Source organism: Zonotrichia albicollis, chromosome 21 (assembly GCF_047830755.1).
Source record: "Zonotrichia albicollis isolate bZonAlb1 chromosome 21, bZonAlb1.hap1, whole genome shotgun sequence".
Lineage (NCBI taxonomy): Eukaryota > Metazoa > Chordata > Aves > Passeriformes > Passerellidae > Zonotrichia > Zonotrichia albicollis.
In genome coordinates, this window is record NC_133839.1 from 8282984 (window position 1) to 8302819 (window position 19836).

The window sequence follows — 19836 nt, forward strand, 5'->3', positions numbered from 1 at the left end:
TCAGCTTTCCAAAGGGAAATGGGTTCTTACCCTGTCTTGGTACACAGAGAACTGAAAGGATCTGGTGGATGCAGAGGTGATGTGCTGGCTGCTGGAAGAGGAGTGGTGAATCTAATGATGGTCAAGAGCAGGGATGATGACCTTAGGCTAAGATAGAACCACAGCTTCAGGGCAATGCCAATTGTTGTCCTGTGACAAAGGTGTTATTGAGCACTCTGGGCAGGCTCTGCTCAGCTGCAGGAGTGCTGGCTGCTCTCTGGATGCTGTCTGTGCTTGCTGGTGTCTCCTGCACAGCCCCAGCCTCCTCCACTGCTGCAGGAACACGGCTCTGACAGCGGTGGCAGCACACAAACGAGATGCAGGATGCATTCCCACCGTGCTCTGAGCAGAGAACTGGGGCAGGAGGCACCACAGATGGGCAGGTTCCTCCCGGGCTCCTGTCCACTCCACATTAGCAAACTTGTTTAAATGTCACCAAGCCACAGTGGCCACTCCAGCCTTTCAAGCAGCAGCTTTGAGCATTACCAAAGAGAATCTTTTCTCTCCCTCCCCCCAAATTTTTTGAAAGATTTATGTGCTTTAGGATGATCAAAGCTGAAATTCAGGCTCCGAAGGCCGTGACAGGAATGTTTTGTGTGTGCCAGGGCTGGTAGACGAGCAGGTTCTTTGAAAGGGAGCGAGCTTGTCAGCTCCCACCAAGCGGCTGCATTGCTTCAAAGGAGCCTGGGAGAGTTTCTGGTGCTGACAGGCACAGACATGCTGTTCTCTCTCTTTCCCTCCCCTCCATTCCTTGTGTCTCTTCCTATTTCCCTTTTTCCTCTGCTCTTCCTTCTCCCATTCATGTCTCTTCCCATCTGTCATTCAGTCTTCCTCATCCCCACCCAACTCTCTCCGCTGCTTCCTCCTCCCCACATCAACATCCTCTTCCTCTGCCCCAGCTCTGCTCTTGGTAGCCCTGCCTCTTCCATCACTGTGCTTTATATTCACTGAGCTGAGACTTTCCATGATTCACCCACGTGTTACAGCAGGGAGGCCCTTGGATGTGTTTAAAACCAGACTGGATGTGGCACTCAGTGCCATGGTTTAGGTGTTGGCTCACAGGTTGGACTAGATGATCTTAAAGGTCTTTTTCAGCCTAGTTCATCCTGTGATTCTGTGATTATTCAGGGCCTAAAGCCTGTCCTTAGCCCAGTGCTCCTGTGTGCTTGTCCTTTGCTGGGCTGTCACAGCAGCCCAAGGAAATGGTTAACAGCAAAACCCACCAGCAAGGACCACGCTGGTTTTCCTTCCCCAGGTGAAAGGCTTGAGATGCCAGGAGCCCAGACAGCGTTGTCTGGCTGTTTCTGTGCTCTGACAAAAGCAGCTTTTAAGCTGTAGCAGCAAACTGATGTGCCTGTGAGCAAGCCCCCACTAATTAGCTGCTGCTCAGTCCCATGGTGTGTGTCTGTGTGATCTTCTGATGGTGTCCTGCTTCCAGTGACTGGGCTTCCTCTTGTTTTTTGCAGGTGCAGCTGCAGGCTCAGCCTTTGGCAGTAAGTAAAACCCTGACTGAAATGCTGGCATTTAACACCTCGGTGCATGATCCTTGTGGATGTCACTTGGAAAAAAAATATGGTTATTTTCTATCCATTATCATTTTCCAGGCAATAAGTCTTCCCTAATTGTGCCTCATTTTCTGTCTTGTCAAAGAGTCTTATATTTTCTTCCTCTGACTTCAGCAGCCTCATTTTGCCTCTTCCTCTGGCGTGGTTTCCCCCCATGAGGTTCGTTAGTATGGCAGCTGGAAAGGAAATAAAAAAAGACTCTTCAAAATCACCAGTGCTGGCTGTGAAGTCCCCCCTTAGCCCCCCAGTGCTGCAGAATTCTGCTCTGAGAAGGAGCTGGGTGTGAATTATTTGGTGTAGAACCCAGTCTGGGTCACCTTGGGCTATCAATATAAAAAGCATCTAGAGTGAGTGTACATCTGTATGTACACGTGTATGCATATGAACAAATGTCTGTGAGGTGTCAGCAGCAAAGGCAGAGCTCAGCAGGGATTTCTGCTGCAAGATTGATGGCAGGAGAGTGCTCCTTATTTAACAAAGCTGGAGGTAGTTTGATATCAAAGAGCCTGGAGTTTTGGGTAAGCAGAAGCCTGGGTTTGAGTGTTGTGGTGCAGAGTGCCCCTCCAGAAGAAACAAATCAGGGAGCTGAATGAATAATGAGTTCTTTGGTTTGCAGGCAAGTGGGAAGAATTGGAGGAGGAATCGTTTCAGAGAAATGCAAATGCAATTAAGAAAAATGCACCTAATAGAAAAGTGGAGGACAAGTTTTCTGGGTTAATGAACCATATTTAGATTTTTAGCAGTTAATTGCTTGAAAATTTCAAATAAAAATTAAAGGTCGCCCTTAAGTAATATAGGATTTTTACAAAATAAATGTTTCAACAGCTCAAAATATTATTCACCTTTGTCTTCAAAACCATTTTGATAACTTTTTTCCTTCCCATTTACAAAGCTTGGCATCCTCAGCACTACTTTTGTTTCCCTGGAAGCCGGGAGGGTGCTGGGAGTGATGTGCAGGAGGAGGACAGGAGGGATTTATGTCCAAGGCCAGTTAAGGAGAGATTATTTAGCCCACATAGGAGACTAGAAGTGACCTAAATTAAGTATTTAAACTAGCTCAGGGCTATTATGAAATTAAGCACGATAATCTGCATGAAGCAGTGGGACAAACAAGGACAGGAGGGCAGCAGGTGTAAGTTAAGCAGGAATTTGTGTCCCAGTGTTATTTTAGTCAGGTTGTTGTGGGGAGCTTTGGGGCGGGATCACTCCTGGCTCCTCGGGGGCTCTGCTGACCCCCAACCACCCCAAAATCTGAAGGGTTCCACTGGAAACAAGGGTGCCAATGGTCCTGGTTGGCTTTGAGGGCGGCAGGTGATTTGGGGAGGGGTGGCAGCAGAGAATGGAGCTCAGCTGGGCATGTGGGCAGTGGGCAGTGGGAGCACAGCCTGGCCTGGCACCTCCCACCTGCTCCTCACCCCATCCCTGCCCAGACGTGCCTTCATCTCCCCCTTTCAGCTTAATTGGCAATTAGTTTATGATGGAGCTGTAAGTATTTAAGCCAATATCTGCACCAAGAGAGTAAGCTGATACAGCCCCAGGCTGCAGCCCCTGCTCACACAGACACACACGCCCTGGCTGCGGAGCCTCATCGAGCCGCGTCGCCTTAATCCTGCTGGTGCCCCAGTTGTGACCACGCTGAGAAATCTGTCACCAGGCCAGGCCAGCAGCAGCCTCAGTGTGTGCAGGCTGGCATGGAAACCCAGCACCTCCCCATAAGTGCCTCCCAACTCTTCTCTTTGCTTGTCAGCGTACGAGCGGCCGCAGCGAGTAAACACTGCAAAAACCACCACGGCTAAAACCACCACTGCAAAAACCACCACAGCAAAAGCCACCACCACCACCTCAACCACCACCTCAACCACCACCACAGCCACCACCACCACCAGCAGCACCCCCCTACCAGCCACCACCACCCAGCCAGGTGGGTGCCATGCTCCCTGCCCCGCTCAGCACCAGGACTCTGCTCCTCGTTCAGCTGCTGTGTTGGTGGCCGTGGGTCTCTGCTCTGTAGGATGATAAAAGGGCATGGATAAAAATCCCCCTGGCTTGGTTCACCAGGCAGCCCTGTTGTCTCTGGCACAGATGCTCTCACAGCTCCATGACAAGCAGGGCAGGAAGGAATGAAGAGTTTTTTGATCCATAATAAATTTAAACCACATATTTTTCTGTAAGGAGAGGGGAATTGTACCCCATCCTGCTCTATCCCTGACCTCCTGCCTCTTGCCACCAGACTCAGAGCAGCCCACAGGTTTTGCTGTGTCCTTGCTGGTTGTCCCAGTCCTGCACCAAATCCCTGTGTGCCCATGGATGTACTGCAGGTGCAGTTTTCCTGTTGCAGCATTCCAGCATTCCCCAAGTGGCTGCTGTCCAAGCAGGGCTGGAGCTCACACACGTGCCAGAAACATCCTTTCCTAATTTCTGAAATCTCCCAGTGGAGGAAAACTTTTGTCCTTTTTCTGGGGGTTCCACCTTCCCTCCTCCCCTGAACAAGGAGACAGCAGTTTCTCCTTGTCTTTTGGAAATGAGCAGATAAAACTTAACAGCAGGACATTTTTTTAAGCTGTTCATGGGGGAATTAGACACGCATTCCTCCCTTTGCCATGCTTTCAGGGCCTGATATTTCCCAGGAGGACGTTTTACACCCACAGCATGTTAGTAACAGTCTGTCTGGGGGAGCTGCCAGAAGCCAGTCAAAGGGATGAGGAAGCTTGATTGCATGTTTATGCAAATATAGATATATTCATGGAAGTACCCTGCTTGAGGAGTTAATCAGGGAGCTGAGGGTTTAGGTCCAACTTCCATGGAGCTGGAGTGACCATGGAAAAAGATTGCAAAGCTCAGCTCTGTTAGGAAGAGCTCCTTTCCCAGATCCACCTGTGCAGGAGGAGGTGAGCATGGAGCTCACCCATCCCCAGCAGGGCCAGCTATCACATCCACATCCACACAATGCACTTGGGCTGATCTGATTTTTATCCATGCTCACCTGTAGTGACATTTTAGGGCTATTTTTTTTTTGCTGTGTTCGTGTGGGTAGCTGCTTGGTGTGTCTCCTGTATGATTTGCAGTGCTCTGCCTTTGTGGCACCTCTGGCACAGGACAGTGTCCCTGGGGAGTTGGGTTGCTGGGGGTAATCTCTCCTGACAGGCTGCTCTGAGGCACCTGAGGGACATCACAGGGTTTATTCCTTCTCCAAAACTTGCTTCCTGGGCAGAGAAAATGTTTTCCTACTGCTTTCGTTAACTGATGGCAAGGGACAAAATTAATAAATTGCAGCCCAGCTGCCAGGTTGTTGGCTTGATACAGCCAGGCCTGAGTTCCTCGCTCCTCACCCCATCCAGATCCCCATCTGTGCTTCTGCAGAGCCAGTCCCACCCCAGGATGATGACCTGGAGGGGCTGCTCCAAATAAGAGGGCAGCTCAAGGACCTGCTCTTACCTGGGCACCATGAGGGGCTTGATGCCAAAGTCCATTCTGTGCCCCTGACCAGCAACAGCTTAATTCTGATCTGGTTTTGGCCAGAGATGTTCCTCCTCCTCCTCCATGAAAAACAGAAGGTATTTCTTTAAAACCATGGCATTCCCAAGGGCCTGCAGATCTAATTCACCTGGGCCCCAAGGGAAACACTTTGTGAGAGAGGTGACCCCTTGAACTCCTGGTAGGGCATGTTTGCAGGAGGTGACTCCTAAGCAGGGTCAGAATCCCAAAATGAGATCCTCTGTTGTACCCACCCTTCTGAATTTTAGGAGCTTTAAATCCCTCCTTGTTCTAAAGCCAGACAGGGTCAGAACCCCAAAGTGAGATTCTCTGCTGTACCTCCCCTTCTGAATTTTAGAAGCATTAAAATCCCTCCTTGCCCTAAAGCCAGACATTTAAACCAGTCCTGCCATCCCATCCCCGCGCTGTTCCACCCTCTAACTGACACACTGTCTTCTGCCCTCTGAATTTCTCAATTTCTGCTTCCCACCATAAGCAAGCATCATCAGACCAGCCTCTGAGTTTGCTGCCTCAGTGCCCGTGACAGAGCCACAGAACAACCCAGGTATTTGAAGGCAGCCCTGCGTGTTTCTCCCTTCTCCTCCGCACAGCAGTGGGTGCAGCTCGGCAGGAGCAGCGTGGCACGTAGGCTCAGAGGAGCAGATTAGATTTGGGTTGTCTCTGGGTTGCATGGAGCTGCTAGACATCTGCTTCCTTTGGCTGCTCGTGGTGTTTTCGTGGTCAAGGTGGAGCTGTGGTCGTGCTGTAGGATGTAGGATGCTTTCTGTGCCATACAGGGGGGAGAGGGAGGAAATCATGGGCAAGGCATGGGGTCTGCAGGCAGGGGAAGCTGCCAAAGTGGGTAGAAGAAAGAGAAATCACAGGGTTACCCTTAGGAGGATGAATTAAGTGCAATTCTCCTTTGCCTTCTGCAGTTCTGTTATTTCAAAGCCTTCCTTGAAGCCTGTCAACTTCTTCCTTGCCATTTGTTACATTTTTTTCCCATGTTCAAAATAAGCAAAAAAAAATCCCACCAAAAAACCCAAGTTTTTCCTTTTTAATTTTTTTTCCTGTTTCAATTTTCCTCCCTGTGGTTCATGGCAGTCTCAGCAGTTCACCTCTGGGGAAAACAGGACCAGCCTGAGCCCTTCTGAATTTTAGAAGCTTTAAAATCTGAGCTTCTGGGTGGTCACAAAGAAATTGAGCATGGACAGCCTGGCTTTGGGGAGGTCCTGCAGGAAAGGGATCCCTGAGAAGGATTTTCCAGGCTGCTCCCCCACTCCTCCAGTGCTGTTTGCCCCAGTGGTTTTTGCTATGAAATGTGACTTCTTGGTTCAATTTATTCCACTTCCTCAGAAGGCCACCAAGAACAGCAATTTCCATCAGAGCTGCCCCTCGTTTCCCATTTTTATGAAGTGGGTCTGGGGCAAAATGTGTCTCTCTCCCCCTCTCAAAATGTAAAACTGTCCATTATGGCCCAGAGCTACAAAGGGAAAGGTTCTCAGGATAATGAGCATTAATAATTTTCTTGGCTCTGTAAATGCGATTGAGTGGAGGTGTATGTGAATGACTAAAAAGCAAAATGCCTCCAGGGCTGTTTTTTATTGTGACTCTAATTAAACCCTTGCCAATTTGCACAGGGATTTTTTCATATTCTCTTTAACACCGTATTAATATCAATTGGTTTCCACTTTCCAGCTGAAAAGGACAATGTCTATCACCTTCTCTTAGAGCTTGTCATTAAAAAAATAATCTTTTTTTTTCTTTTTTATTCTGTATTGTTTATCATCCCCTTGATGAAGCTGGGAAATCACATTTCTCTCCTACTCGGGTTTGTCCTTTGAAACTTGGCAAGAATCATGAGATTTTTTTTTCCTCCTCCTCCTTATGTTACCCAACTGGAGCTTGAAATTAATAATATGGCTTTTAAAATTTTTAGTCCCTGGTTTGTTTTCTAGCAAACCTGAAGATGGTTACCAATATTGAGAAGCAGGGGAGGGGGATGGAGCCAGTGGGGGTGAGGGTTTGCAGGGAAACCAAACAAGTGAGCTACACAATTTCTTGCTGCTTCAACTTCTCTGCGGTGGCTGGAAATTCTTTGATTTGTATTTCTGAGGGAACAGCAGAGCCTGAAGGAGGGTGTGGAGGCTGGGATTGGAAAGCAGGGCTTGGTGGCTCCATCCCAGGTGTGTGTGTGCTGTCGTTTCAGAGCAGAGGGGTGCAGGCTCAGGTGTGAACACAGAGCAGCTCAGCACACACTGCCCCTCACAGTTCATCCCCCATGGCACAGGGCTGGGTGCTGGATTTGGGGCTCTGATTCCCTGTGGGAAAGCTGCAGGGCTTTTGTGGGATCCCAGCTCCCCCAGTAACACCATTTTCCCTTTGATCACTGCAAGACTACCCCGACTTGTCAGCAGCTGCCCCGCTGCAGGTGGGCTCTCCCCCAGCCAAGACTGGCCCAGGAGCACCAGGTAGGAGCCACAGGCCTGAGCTGGGTCCTGCCAGCTATAACCAGCTCAGAAAATGCTGTAGTTTCTAGCTTCGCATCTGTGTTTTCCATGGCTCTCTCCTCCTCCTGCCCAGCAAGGAGCTCGGGGCTGGGCTGTGCCCTGCACGCAGCTGGGCTGAGCCTCAGGGTTGAGCTGTGTACATGGAAGATGAGCAGGGTGAGTGGTGGAAAGGATTGTTCACAGCTCGCTGCTGGTGTGAACGGAGAGGATCATGGAAATGCTGTCATCTCCCGAGGCTGGAGCCTGTTTGTAGAGCAGAATCTCCCTGTGAGTGGATAGGCCTGTGCTGCTCAGATCCTTCTGATGCATTTCCTGGCTCAGGCTCCTCTGTGGCTGCCTGAGGTGCTCTGGGAGCCCTGGGAGGTTTTTCTCTGGCTGGAGAGGGAAATTTGAGGCTGAATCTTTTCCTCCTCAGGGTTCCCACCACACACATGCTCTGGTAGCTGCCCTTGGTGCTCAGCTCTCTTTTCCTAACCCAGATTCCTGTAGCTCACTCAGCTGTAGCTTTAGCATCCCTCCTGTGCAGATCCCGGCATCCTGGGCCTGTGTGGGCTCACAGAGAGGCAGAGCTGCTTCTGCTGCAGTGGCAAGGGATGGAGCCACACCGAGGGGCCAGCAGTGCTGACTGCCTTGCCTTGGCAGTGCTCTGCTCTTCTCTCTGTGCCTGGGCAGTGCCAGGACCACGTGCCAACACTCAGCTGTCCAGCAGCTCCCACACCTTCCCCTTAGGAATATTTTCCTGCCTCTCACTTATAGATGCTAAATTTGAGGAGACTTTGTCTCTCCTTCCTGCTTCAGCACATCCTCAACCAGATACAGCTCCAGTGACCCAGCCTAGACACTGCCTAGAGCTCCCAGTGTCCCTTTGCCACCCTGCTAAGCAAACCAGGGGGGATCTGTTTTAAATGTGATGTTCTCTCTGATGACCCACCAAACACAGCAGCACTTGGAGAGAAGCTGAAGCCACCAGAGCCTCCTGAGAGCATGAGAGGTAAGGCCAGGCCTGTCCCCAAGTGGGACAGGGCAGGTTTGTCCCTCAGGGCCACAGGCCAGGACACCCAGCTTTCTCAGCACAACCCCATTGTACAATCTCCTACTCAGAGTGTCCAGCTCAGCTCATCCAGGCCCAGGGAGGCCTTTTGGGGCTGTTTGGAGCCAAGGAAAGCCATGGAGACCAGCAGGGCCCACAGCAGCTTCAGGGATGGTGTTGGGGACAGGAGCGGGTGCACCCTGACCATGGCAGAGCCCATGGGGAGCAGGGCCGCCTCCTGCCACCACTGTCACTGTGAGGCTGTGACCATGACAGGTGGCTGGAGCTGACCAACCAGCACTTGCAAGGGAATAAACTCCACAAAAAGTCCAGTGGAACCAGATCCCACTTCCAAACACCCCGTGGGACCTCAGTGCTGCTCAGCCTGGGCCTTGAGGAAGCACAAAAAGGCTTGGTGGCCTTTACCCTCAGTGCTGGGGCATTCTGTGTGGGCAGCACAGCCCCCAGGGAGCCCATTCCAGCCGGGACAGCCCTTTGCCCTGAGGGAACAGGGTAACAGCACAGCTCTCAGACCTGTTCTATCCTCCAGCGGCTCCGAAGAGCAAACCAGGGCGCACAGCACACTCTGCAGGCAAGAAGCACAAGAAAAAGACAGGTATGTGCTGCTGGGGAAGGGCCAGGCTGGAGCAGGACCCTCCAGCAACCCCTGCCAGGTGCCACCTCCAGAACACTCATCCTCCTCACAGATTTTTGGGTGCCAGCTGGCCTGACCTCCGTGGCCAGTAAAAAATGGTTTGTAAATTGTAGATCCTTATCCCAAACCACCCACTGAGCACCCATAAAGGGGGCACGTGTGAGCAGCTGCTCCCAGCTCTGCAGCAGTGTTGTGCACTGAGTTATCCATGCATTGAGTGTTTCATGCATCAGACTTTGAGGAGGGGAGGGGAAGAGGAAAATGTAGCAGCTACCAGGATGCAGAAATGGATGCCAGTGCTGCCAGCACGGTGCTCTTGGCTTGGCATTGTTCTTGTGGCAGGGGAGGACACGGGGTGCTGCTAAGCTGTGGGAAAAAGCCTTTCTCTGATTTTTCTCAAGCATCCTCAAAGAGCTCAAAACTCATCCGGCTCAAACCAAACTCTGGCCCAGTGGCTCCCATTGAAACATACAAAGGTAAGCGGAGGGAGGGAGGAGCTCCAGGGCTCCCTGACCTCACTCAGGTGATGTGCTCCTGCAGAATCAGACATGCAGAAGGTGGGGAGGGTCTGTCTGAGTCGTGGTTAGCTGTTGGCTGTGTGTAGCAGTGCTTGCCTAGTCTGAAACAACACCTGGGCATTGCAGCAGGCAGCATTAGAGCTGAAATTCTTTGGATATCAGTTGATGAAGCAGAAGTTACTTCACAGAGATCACAAGAGACTCTCAGCTCCTCCTCAGGCAGCTGTGAACCATGGGGAAACCTCTGCCCTGCCCCTTCTTCCCTGGTCATCATGTCATTGATCACATCTCCTCCTCCAGCTGCATGTGCATGCCAGCCCACACCCTTCCCTGCCATCCCTCTGCCATCCTTCAATGTTTAATGTTCTATTTGGAACACAGTCCCAGCTCCAAAGGCTCTGAGAGCTCAGACCTGGCTGAGGCTGTTTCTGCTCACGTTATCCCCTGCCCTTGCTGGCTGGGAACCTCCTGACCAGGCCAGCTGGGCCACAAGTCCTTTTCTTTTGAGTTGCACGTCTCACTATATAAACTCAAATATCTACAAACTCCCAGTAAGATCCAGCACCTGGATCTGACACTGCAATGTTGTCACCATCCCAAGTCATGGTAACAAAAAGCAAACACAAGAAGCACAAAATCCAATTCCCCTGAGTACAAATTCACCCACAGATTGTTTTCTAACACGTGCCCGCAGCTGAGAGAGGTCAGCCCTGGGAATGAGATCACTTGGCTTGGCAGGCTGTGCTGTGCCAGGCAAGCCCTGGTTCAAACCTCCACACACCTGCTGTGGAAGGATCACATGAGCCACATGAGCCACACTGCCTTGCATAGGCTTATTTTAAACACTTAACCTGAGAGCCACACCCTTCACAACAGAAAGGTACAACAGGAAGGGGCTGAGAAGGGAGACAGAGGGAAAAGGAGAGGCTGTGAGGTTTTACCTAGACACACAGCAGCTCCATCTCCACCAGAGCACCTCTGCCAGCCCCATCCCATGGGCCAGTCCCTTCTGTTCCCAATGGGGCAGAGCCCTTACCAGGGCTCCTCACCGGTCCTGCAGCCTCCCCAGAGCCAACCCAGGCCCTGCTCATTAACAAGGCAGCTCTGTAATTAACATCTGGCTCCCCTCCACATGCAACTTCTGAAAGAAATCAAGCCCTGGGATTGCAAGGGGCTGATCACAGGGCCGTGCCCCTGCTGTGCTCTCTGGGTGATGATTTCCAGCCCGATCCCCCCATGGTGGTGGAGAGCTGTGTGCACTCCTCCTGCCCAGCACACCCCAGCCCTGCTCTGGCAGTGGCCATGGCATTCCCTCAGGCAGTGAGGGATCCTCCACAGTGGCTCCCAGCACAAAGGAAGCCACTCCAGCCCCAGCTGACCCCTGCTCTCCTCCCCAGACTGCGAGTGCTACGGCCACTCCAACCGCTGCAGCTACATCGACTTCCTGAACGTGGTGACCTGCGTGAGCTGCAAGCACAACACGCGGGGCCAGCACTGCCAGCACTGCCGCCTGGGCTTCTACCGCAACAGCTCCGCCGAGCTGGACGACGAGAATGTCTGCATAGGTGAGAGCAGTGTGTCTGCATAGGTGAGAACAGTGTGTCTGCATAGGTGAGAGCTGGGAGCGTGTGTGTCTGCATAGGTGAGAGCAGGGAATGTCTGCTTAGGTGAGAGCAGAGAATGTCTGCTTAGGTGAGAGCTGGGAGCGTGTGTGTCTGCATAGGTGAGAGCAGGAAATATCTGCATAGGTGAGAGCAGTGTGTCTGCATAGGTGAGAGCAGAGAATGTCTGCTTAGGTGAGAGCTCAGCGTGTGTGAGTCTGCACTGGTGAGCAGGGAGAGCGTCTGTGAGTGTCTTCATAGGTGAGCACAGGGAGTGTTTGCATAGGTGACAACGATGTGTGTGTGTCTGCAGAGGTGAGCAGGGTGGATGTCTGCACAGGTCAGAGCAGAGAGTCTGGGTAGGTAAGAACAGAGAGTGTCTGCATAGGTGAGAGCAAAGTCTGGGAGTGTCTGCATAGGTGAGCAGGGAGAGAATGTCTGCATAGGTGAGAACAGGGAATGTCTGGATAGGTGAGAGCAGGGAATGTGTGTGTGTCTGCACAGGTGAGCAGAGAATATCTGCATAGGTGAGAACTGAGAGTCTGGAAGTGTCTGCATAGGTGAGCAGGGAGAATGTCTGCATAGGTGAGAGCAGGAAACGTCTGCATAGGTGAGAACTGAGAGTGTCTGTGAGTGCCTGCACAGGTGAGCAGAGCATGTCTGCATAGGTGAAAGCTGGGAGCGTGTGTGTCTGCATAGGTGAGAGCAGAGAGTGTGTGTGTCTGCACAGGTGAGCAGGAAGAGTGTCTGTGTAGATGAGCATGGAGAATGTTTGTGTAGGTGAGCACAGAGAGTGTCTGTGAGTGTCTGATTAGGTGAGCATGGAGAGTGTCTGCATAGGTGAGCACAGGAAATGTCTGCATAGGTGAGCACAGAGTGTCTGTATAGGTGAGAACAGCCCCAGCCGAGTCCTCACTCTGTGAATGGGCTCTTTGAGCCCCTCTCTGGAGGGTGTGGGGCCCACCTGCATGCTCAGCAAGGATAGCAGCTGGTACAGTCTCTGCAGCCTGCCAAGGCATCTCTTCCCTGAAAACAAAGCCTAAAAATTAGAATCACAGTTTGGGCTGAAAAATCCTAATTCCGCCCCCTGCCATGGGCAGGGACACCTTCCACTAGACGAGGCTGCTCCAAGCCCCATCCAACCTGGCCTTGGACTTTTCCAGGAATCCAGGGGCAGCCACAGCTTCTCTGGGCACCATGTGCCTCACAGTAAAAAGCCTTTCTGACTGAGTTCAGATGCTTTGCTCAGCCAGGAAGGGCTCAGCTCCAAAGAGGGCTGGCCTTTGCACCTGTGGCTGTTTGCACTGTTGGGACCTCTTAGGCCAATGTGTCCTCCCAGCCCCTTGGTCTCTAAGCTCTCCTCCACAGCACATCTCCAGACCTCCCCAAAGCCCCCAACCCCTCCCTTATGGAACGCCAGGCAGGACAGGCTCTGACCTCCCTGTCTTTGGCCAGAATGTAACTGCAACCAGATCGGCTCCATGCACGACCGCTGCAACGAGACCGGCTACTGTGAGTGCAGGGAAGGCGCCACGGGGCCCAAGTGTGACGACTGCCTGCCCAACTACTACTGGAGACAGGGCTGCTTCCGTGAGTACCCCCCTGCAGGGCCAGCCAGCTCAGAGGGGCTTCCAAACAGCAGCAGCACCTCCAGCACTGCTGGCTTGGGTGCCTTGTGATGCTCCAGGTGCAGAGGGAGCAGGTCCCGGCCATGCTTCTCAAATTCAAAATTAATTTATAGCTTTGGCCATGGAAAAGCTATAGCTTTATAGCTATATAAAGTTATATAGATATATAGCTTTATAGCTTTGCACCTCTCCACTGCATTCTGCTGGCCTTGGGACTGCTCTAGTCTTGTATTTTTGGGGTTCCCAGACGAGCTCAGATGAAGGAAGGAAGGATGAATCTGACTCCATGTTCTTAGAAGGCTAATTTATTATTTTATTATCCATACTATATTGAAGAATACTATATTAAAACTATACTAAAGGATACAGACAGAAGGCCTAAATCTGTTCTTAGAAAGCTAATTTATTATTTGATGATCTATATTATATTAAGAAATACTATCTAAAACTATACTAAACTAAACTAAAGGATACAGACAGAAGGCTAAAAGATACTACTGAAAAACTCGTGACTCTCTCCAGAGCCTCGACACAGCTGGCTGTGATTGGCCAATAAGTAAAACCAATTCACATGAAACCAATGAAACAATCACCTGTTGGTAAACAATGTCCAAACACATTCCAAAGCAGCAAAACACAGGAGAAGCCAATCAAATAATTCCTGTTTTCATTTTTCTCTGAGGCTTCTCAGCTTCCCAGGAGAGAAATCCTGGGCAAGGGGATATTTCAGAAAATATGATGGTGACACTCTAGCGCTGGGAGGGCTGGATGATTTAACCCTTAGGAGCTAAAATCTAGTTCCTAGAGCAGCCAAGGGGTTTAACCCTGTAGGGTAATGCCTGCACCTCACCCTGCAGCGGGATAATTTAACCCCTAGGAGCTAAAATCTGAATCCTGCAGCAGCCAAGGGGTTTAACCCTGCAGCAGCCAAGGGGTTTAACCCTGCAGGGTAATGTCTTCATCTTTCACCCTGCAGTGGGATAATTTAACCCCTAGGAGTTAAAATCTGAATCCTGCAGCAGCCAAGGGGTTTAACCCTATAGGGTAATGCCTGCACCTCTCCCTCTCACCCTGCAGTGGGATAATTTAACCCCTGGGAGCTAAAATCTAGTTCCTGCAGCAGCCAAGGGGTTTAACCCTGCAGAGTAACTCTGGCTTCTCTCCCTCTCATCCCCTAATTTAACCCCTAGGAGCTAGAATCTGAATCCTGCAGCAGCCAAGGGGTTTAACCCTGCAGGGTAATGTTTTCATCTTTCACCCTGCAGTGGGATAATTTAACCCCTAGGAGTTAAAACCTAATTCCGGCACCAGCCAAGGGGTTTAGCCCTGCAGAGTAACACCTGCTCCTCTCCCTCTCACCCCCTAATTTAACCCCTAGGAGCTAAAATCTGATTCCTGCAGCAGCCAAGGGGTTTAACCCCGCAGGATAACCCCTCTCCCTGTCCCCCTGCAGCCAACGTGTGCGATGACGAGCTCCTGCTCTGCCAGAACGGCGGCACCTGCTACCAGAACCAGCGCTGCATCTGCCCCGTGGGCTTCAAGGGCGTGCTGTGCCAGCAGTCCCGCTGCGAGGCGGACAAGCAGGACTGTGACGGTGCCCCCGGTGCCCGCGGCAGCCCGGCCGCCCTGGCGCTGGCCGTGCTCGCCCTGCAGCTGCCAGGCTGGGTGGATCTCTGAGGCTGCGCGGCGAGCCCAGCCCCGGGGCCTGGCGACACCGAGGGGACGGGTGGCCGTCCCCAGCGCCTCCTCCTCCGCCTTCCTTCACGCTAGGACTTGCACAACGTCTTTGGGGCCACTTTCCAAGCAGAGAGGTACGCAGGGAGCCCGGCGCTGGGTGCTGCCCGGGGGCCGTGCCCGGTGGGGACACGGGGACAGCAGCAGCGACATTCTGTGTGGGACATGGGGACAGCAGCAGCATTCTGTATGGGACACAGGGACAGCGACATTCTGTGTGGGACACGGCCTGTCTGCCCTCCTGGCACAGGGACCTGTCTGTCCTGCCCTGCACAGGGGTCTGTCCTGCTCCGCACAGGGCGGCCCGGGGTTCCAGAACAGTGCCGCGATCCGAGGGATGGTTTTTTTAATTCTTCCTTTCTTTACTTTGGTATAGGCCGGGGTGGTGTTTTCATTTTCCCTCCTCTCAGCGTCCTGGTTTGGGAGAGCCTGTGGTGACAGGAGCGGAGCCCCAGCACGGAGGGGACAGGAGGGAGGGGAGAGGGGACTCCGGTCCATCCCTGCTGCAAATCCCACACCCCACCACGGGCCCGGCCTGGCCACGCACATACTGTTGCCTACGACTGTAGTTGCTGCATTGATTTTGTATTTTCATGGCTGGGTTTTGTTTTCTTGCACTGATGGAGAACACAGGGGCCGTGAGGCGTTCGGAGCGTGAGGAGTGCAGTGTCTTATCCACACATGTCCGTATGGTGTACGGGTCAAATTCTTCTTTTGGTAGAGACTTATTTTTGTTTGGATTAAATGTTATAACAGAACCACGACCTAAAGGGACATTTTATCATGAGCATTTGATTCTGGTGTATCCTCCTCCAGTAAAGCAACTATTAATGGCTGCTTGATCACCACGTTTTCCTTTTTGTGTGCACAGTTAATTACAGGTAAAGACTTATTTTTGGATTCATAATGTCCTCTTGTGTTTTCTGAGTCACTACCAAGGTGCACCACATGGTGAGGGAGAGGGGAGGGAGAGAGAGATTGCCTCATCACTGAGAGCTGTTAATTATTTCTCCTAATTACTTTGCTGAGCCTAGGTTAGACTACTAACTGTAGACAATGAGCAAAGCCTGAGTGATATATTAAGCACTGGTCTTGTGTGAAAAGGCCATTTCCAAATGAGCCTGCAGCAGGAAAAGGCTGGCCAGGGCAGGAATGCTTCTCCATGGGGACCTCAGCTGTCCCAACCCCACTGCAGCCCCCTCCAGCTGGTGCCATCATGCACCTCTGCAGAAAATGCTGTATTCTAAAGCAACCACAGCCAGTATTTTTAAGCAGCAATATAGAGCTCACAGGGATTATATTAACTCATTAAGGCTCATCAACATGCTCCTGTCTGAGGAGGCATTTACAGCCAAGCACATAAATGAAGGCAGGAGAAACCAGAGACAAGAAAAGAAGTAACTCAGTCAGCTCAATGGGAATGTCATAAACACAGGAGCCCTTGTGTGGTCATATTTGGATATTTACCATGCCAGGAGATGACTGAGTGCAGGTTTAGAGGATGGGGACACCCCCAAGTCCAGTTTGTTCAGTTCTAGGCTGGTTTCTTTGTCAGGTGAGCTTTGGAAAAGGAGAGAAAACCCAGAGTGAAGGTGCAGGATGGATATTGTCACTTCAAAGAGCAACACACATTCAAAGCAGCATTTAACATCACAGAGGCAGAGCACAGGGCTTAGTTAATCCACTATAAAGTAAAAGAGGGTTCAGCTCACCCTGATTTGCTCCTTGGGGCAGAGGGCTGGCCCCAGCATTGCCTCCCTGGCTTCAGCACAGTTGGTTGCTCTCTGTTGGACACTCACTCTGTGCTTTCTGACTGCAGCAGACCTTAAACATGTTACAGCTCTCACAAGTAACAGCAAAGGCTGTAACAAGATCAAGATCTCTAATGGCACTTCTGGAGGGTGAAGCAACATTCTCCTTTGCCTGCACGACTGTTTTTCTCTAGAATATTAGATTAAGCAACAGAAAATTTACTACTTCATAAAGCCAGGCAAACTCTGCACCCAGCAGATTCCCTGCAAACACACACTTTTATTGCAGGAACGTGCCAAGCAGCAGCACCAAACTCCTGTAGAAAATAACCTCAGAAGGGCACAGCAAAGCTCAGACCAGTCCAGGAATGAAGGCTGCTGAAAACTGCACTTGACCTTTCTGGGTTTGGGGCTTTTTTCTTGGTTGTTTGGGTATTGGCTGTTTGGCTTTGGGGTTTTAGAGTCACACGTGCTGAAGAACTTGGAATCACACAATGCAAGGCAGAAGAGAAAATCTCTCACACAAAACTCACACTTAGTGTTCAAGAAAACAATTTAAAGCTTCTGAGATCTTCAGCACTGAGGACCCATTAACTGCAGCATCTGTTACAGGGTGTCTGCACGAAGAGAACAGAGCATCATTGAAACAACACAGAGAAACCATCACTGCAAGTACCCACAGATCCCAAAGTTCATCTCCAAGGCAGAAGTTTTGTACATCAGTTATTGCTTCCAGATGGGAGAAGTTGTCCAATGAGCTTGATACTTGTGGAAAGGTTACCCAAAAGGTACTTCTCCTTCTGAGAAAAGCCACTTATGCTCTTTCAAGAGGTTCCATGTGCATCCTGGCACCAGCATTTGATTGGTTTGGAAAAGTTTTTAAATTACACTTCTGTCTGCAAAGAGTGACCTCTCCAAACAGCATAAGTAGAACGTTTGATTTTTCTTGTTTACTTCAAATTCTACTCTGACTTTAACTATTCAGAGTTCTGATAAATCCAAACAACCAAAAGCCCCAAGGAAACAAAAACCTTCCTGATGCACATTTGCTCACTTGCCAGGTAAAATGTTAAAGCTACAGTTCCTGGGAGCTGGAGACAGGAGGGGGGAAAAGAATTCCATTGCCAGTTCCCAGGTATGGTATTTGTTTTTTTTAAGATGAGGCAGCAGACATCTCATCTGCAAGTGATTCGTGAGGAGCCCTGCAGAGGCTGGAGAGCGAGAGAACCAACACTTTTTAATGGGAATAAAATGGTCTCACTGCCCTGTTCTGCTCTGTAATTTGCTTTCAGGAGAAGCCTCAAATGTAAATAAAACAAAGTATAAAGGAAGAGCTGAATGTTGTTGCTCAGAAATAAGAGCAGAGCTGGGTTTTGGAGAGCTTTATATTCACATCTTCTCAGCCCTTCTGGCTGGGAGCTGGAGAGTTTGGCCACGATCACACAGAAAATGGCTAAAAAATCCCATCCTGATTTGAGATGCAGAGAAAAGCTTCAGACCCTCCTGAAGGCTCCTTTGGCTTTTTGGTTCTCAAGGTGTTCTAACAACTTGCACTGCAGGGTGAAACGTGTGAGGAAAGCCTAAACCCACCCATTTTCACCACATAACTGCCAGCAACAATAGCAGGGTCCAAAAGCTCCATCCTGACCCCACTCTGTGTCACTGCAGGGGTTAAAATAGAGGGGAAAACGATGGGATTTCTCATCCTGACCACACTCTGTGGTTTAACACTGCAGGGGTTAAAACAGAGGGGAAACTGACGGGATTTCTCTGTAGCAAAGGGAGTTCTTGCTTCATGGCACAGTGAAATCAGTGGCAATGCTGCACAGCTGCACCAGGCTATAAAATCAGGTTTTCTGTGTTTTCCCAGTACCAGATGTAATGTGCTCTCAGACCACTTTCATTTCTATCATGCTTTTCCTGGGAGTTGGTGGCAAATTAGCCAAGGGCTGAGCAGCAGACAGGTACATATGGCCAGGAGGTCTCATGGCAGTGATATTCAATGTACAAGGCTGCTTAGCTTACATTTATTTGCACTAAAGAATAAGGCACTGGGCTCCTTTCCAAGCAGCTTAAAAAGACAAGAAAAGAGACCCGTTGTGGCAAGAGACTGTATTATATCATTACCATTATAAATTCCATTTACAATCCAGCAGTCATTTCATCCATCATTTATTCATGCACAATGGAGAGAGCATCTTGCAGCTTTAGGACCATGGTTCTGCTCATCCACGGGGCTGCTGTGAATGAACAGCCCAGCTCCAGTTTTGGGAGCCTTCTCTCCACACTTCAGAGATTGCCAAAAAGCAAAAGCCAGCTCTGGAATTACTGGAGTTCCACGTTATTTTTCAGGTGTTGTCTGGGAATGTTGTTCAGCCCCAGTTGATGCAGTTACAAATTCTGTGTTGCTCTGGGAGCCCAGGCTGCTCTGTGCTTGTCCCCACGAGCGTGGCAGGGTGAGGGCTATTCCCATTCCATGGATTAGCAGGAGTGCCTTGCCAGCCTGCACCCCTCATTAAACCCCTCTGCTAATTAGGATTGCAAGGACTCAGGGTCTCACCAGCACTGGGAATGTGATGGAGACTGGCAGGAGGGAGAGGCTGATGTCCCTCCTGTCCCCACAGAGCCTGGCACAGTCCAGGGGCACCTCCAGCTCTCAGCACCCCTTGTCCCACCCAGCCAGGAGCCAACAGCTCCCTCCTGCACTCCCAGAGCAGAGAATGAACTGATAAATAAACAGAAGTGCCCCACACAGAGCCCAGAGCAGCACAGTGACCCAGAGCCAAGGAACACAGACCAGACAAGCACCTGCCATGCCCTCACATCGCCATGATTGGCAGCAACAACATGGAAAATAACTACAGCAAACCTTAAAGGGAAAAGGAACAACCAGTTATATCCCACCTTTGCTGCAAAGCCTGTTTTGTGTACAAAGAATAAATTAATGAAACTTCCACACTCTGAAAACCCTGAACAAAACATGGTCCAGCTCTTACAAGAGACTTTCCCTCCCTCCCAAGAACAGGGGAGTGCTTTGCACTGAGAATTCAGCTCCAGCCTTGGAAGCCTCTCTAAAAACCTGATACTGCTTCTTCCAAGCACAGCCTCCAATAAAGTGTTTTACATAAAGCTGTGCTGAGTACATTTCTTTACTGACTTTTCCAACTTTAGCACTCAGTAACCACTGAAAAGCCTCCTCCAAGGGCCACCAGCTCTGAGGAGTAATAAATGACCACAGCAAGTCTCTGCTCACAGCTTACACACTGAGTGCCCATCACTACTCAGTGCTTTGTACCACACAGAGAATTTATGAAAATTGTGCCTGATCTGT

General features: G+C 50.6%; 1 protein-coding gene across 3 annotated transcripts in view; it reads left to right on the top strand.

The window, feature by feature from the left end:
- NTNG2 (netrin G2) overlaps positions 1-19571 on the top strand; it is a 53822-nt gene extending 34251 nt beyond the window's left edge. For all 3 annotated transcript variants that reach the window (XM_005494133.4, XM_014272096.3, XM_074556619.1), the window contains exons 5-8: positions 1506-1532; positions 11189-11356; positions 12848-12982; positions 14474-19571. In XM_005494133.4, coding sequence (XP_005494190.2) covers positions 1506-1532; positions 11189-11356; positions 12848-12982; positions 14474-14697 — 554 coding nt within the window. In that variant the 3' untranslated portion in view covers positions 14698-19571. The remainder of the gene's footprint in view (positions 1-1505; positions 1533-11188; positions 11357-12847; positions 12983-14473) is intronic.
- Positions 19572-19836: the final 265 nt, after the last annotated feature.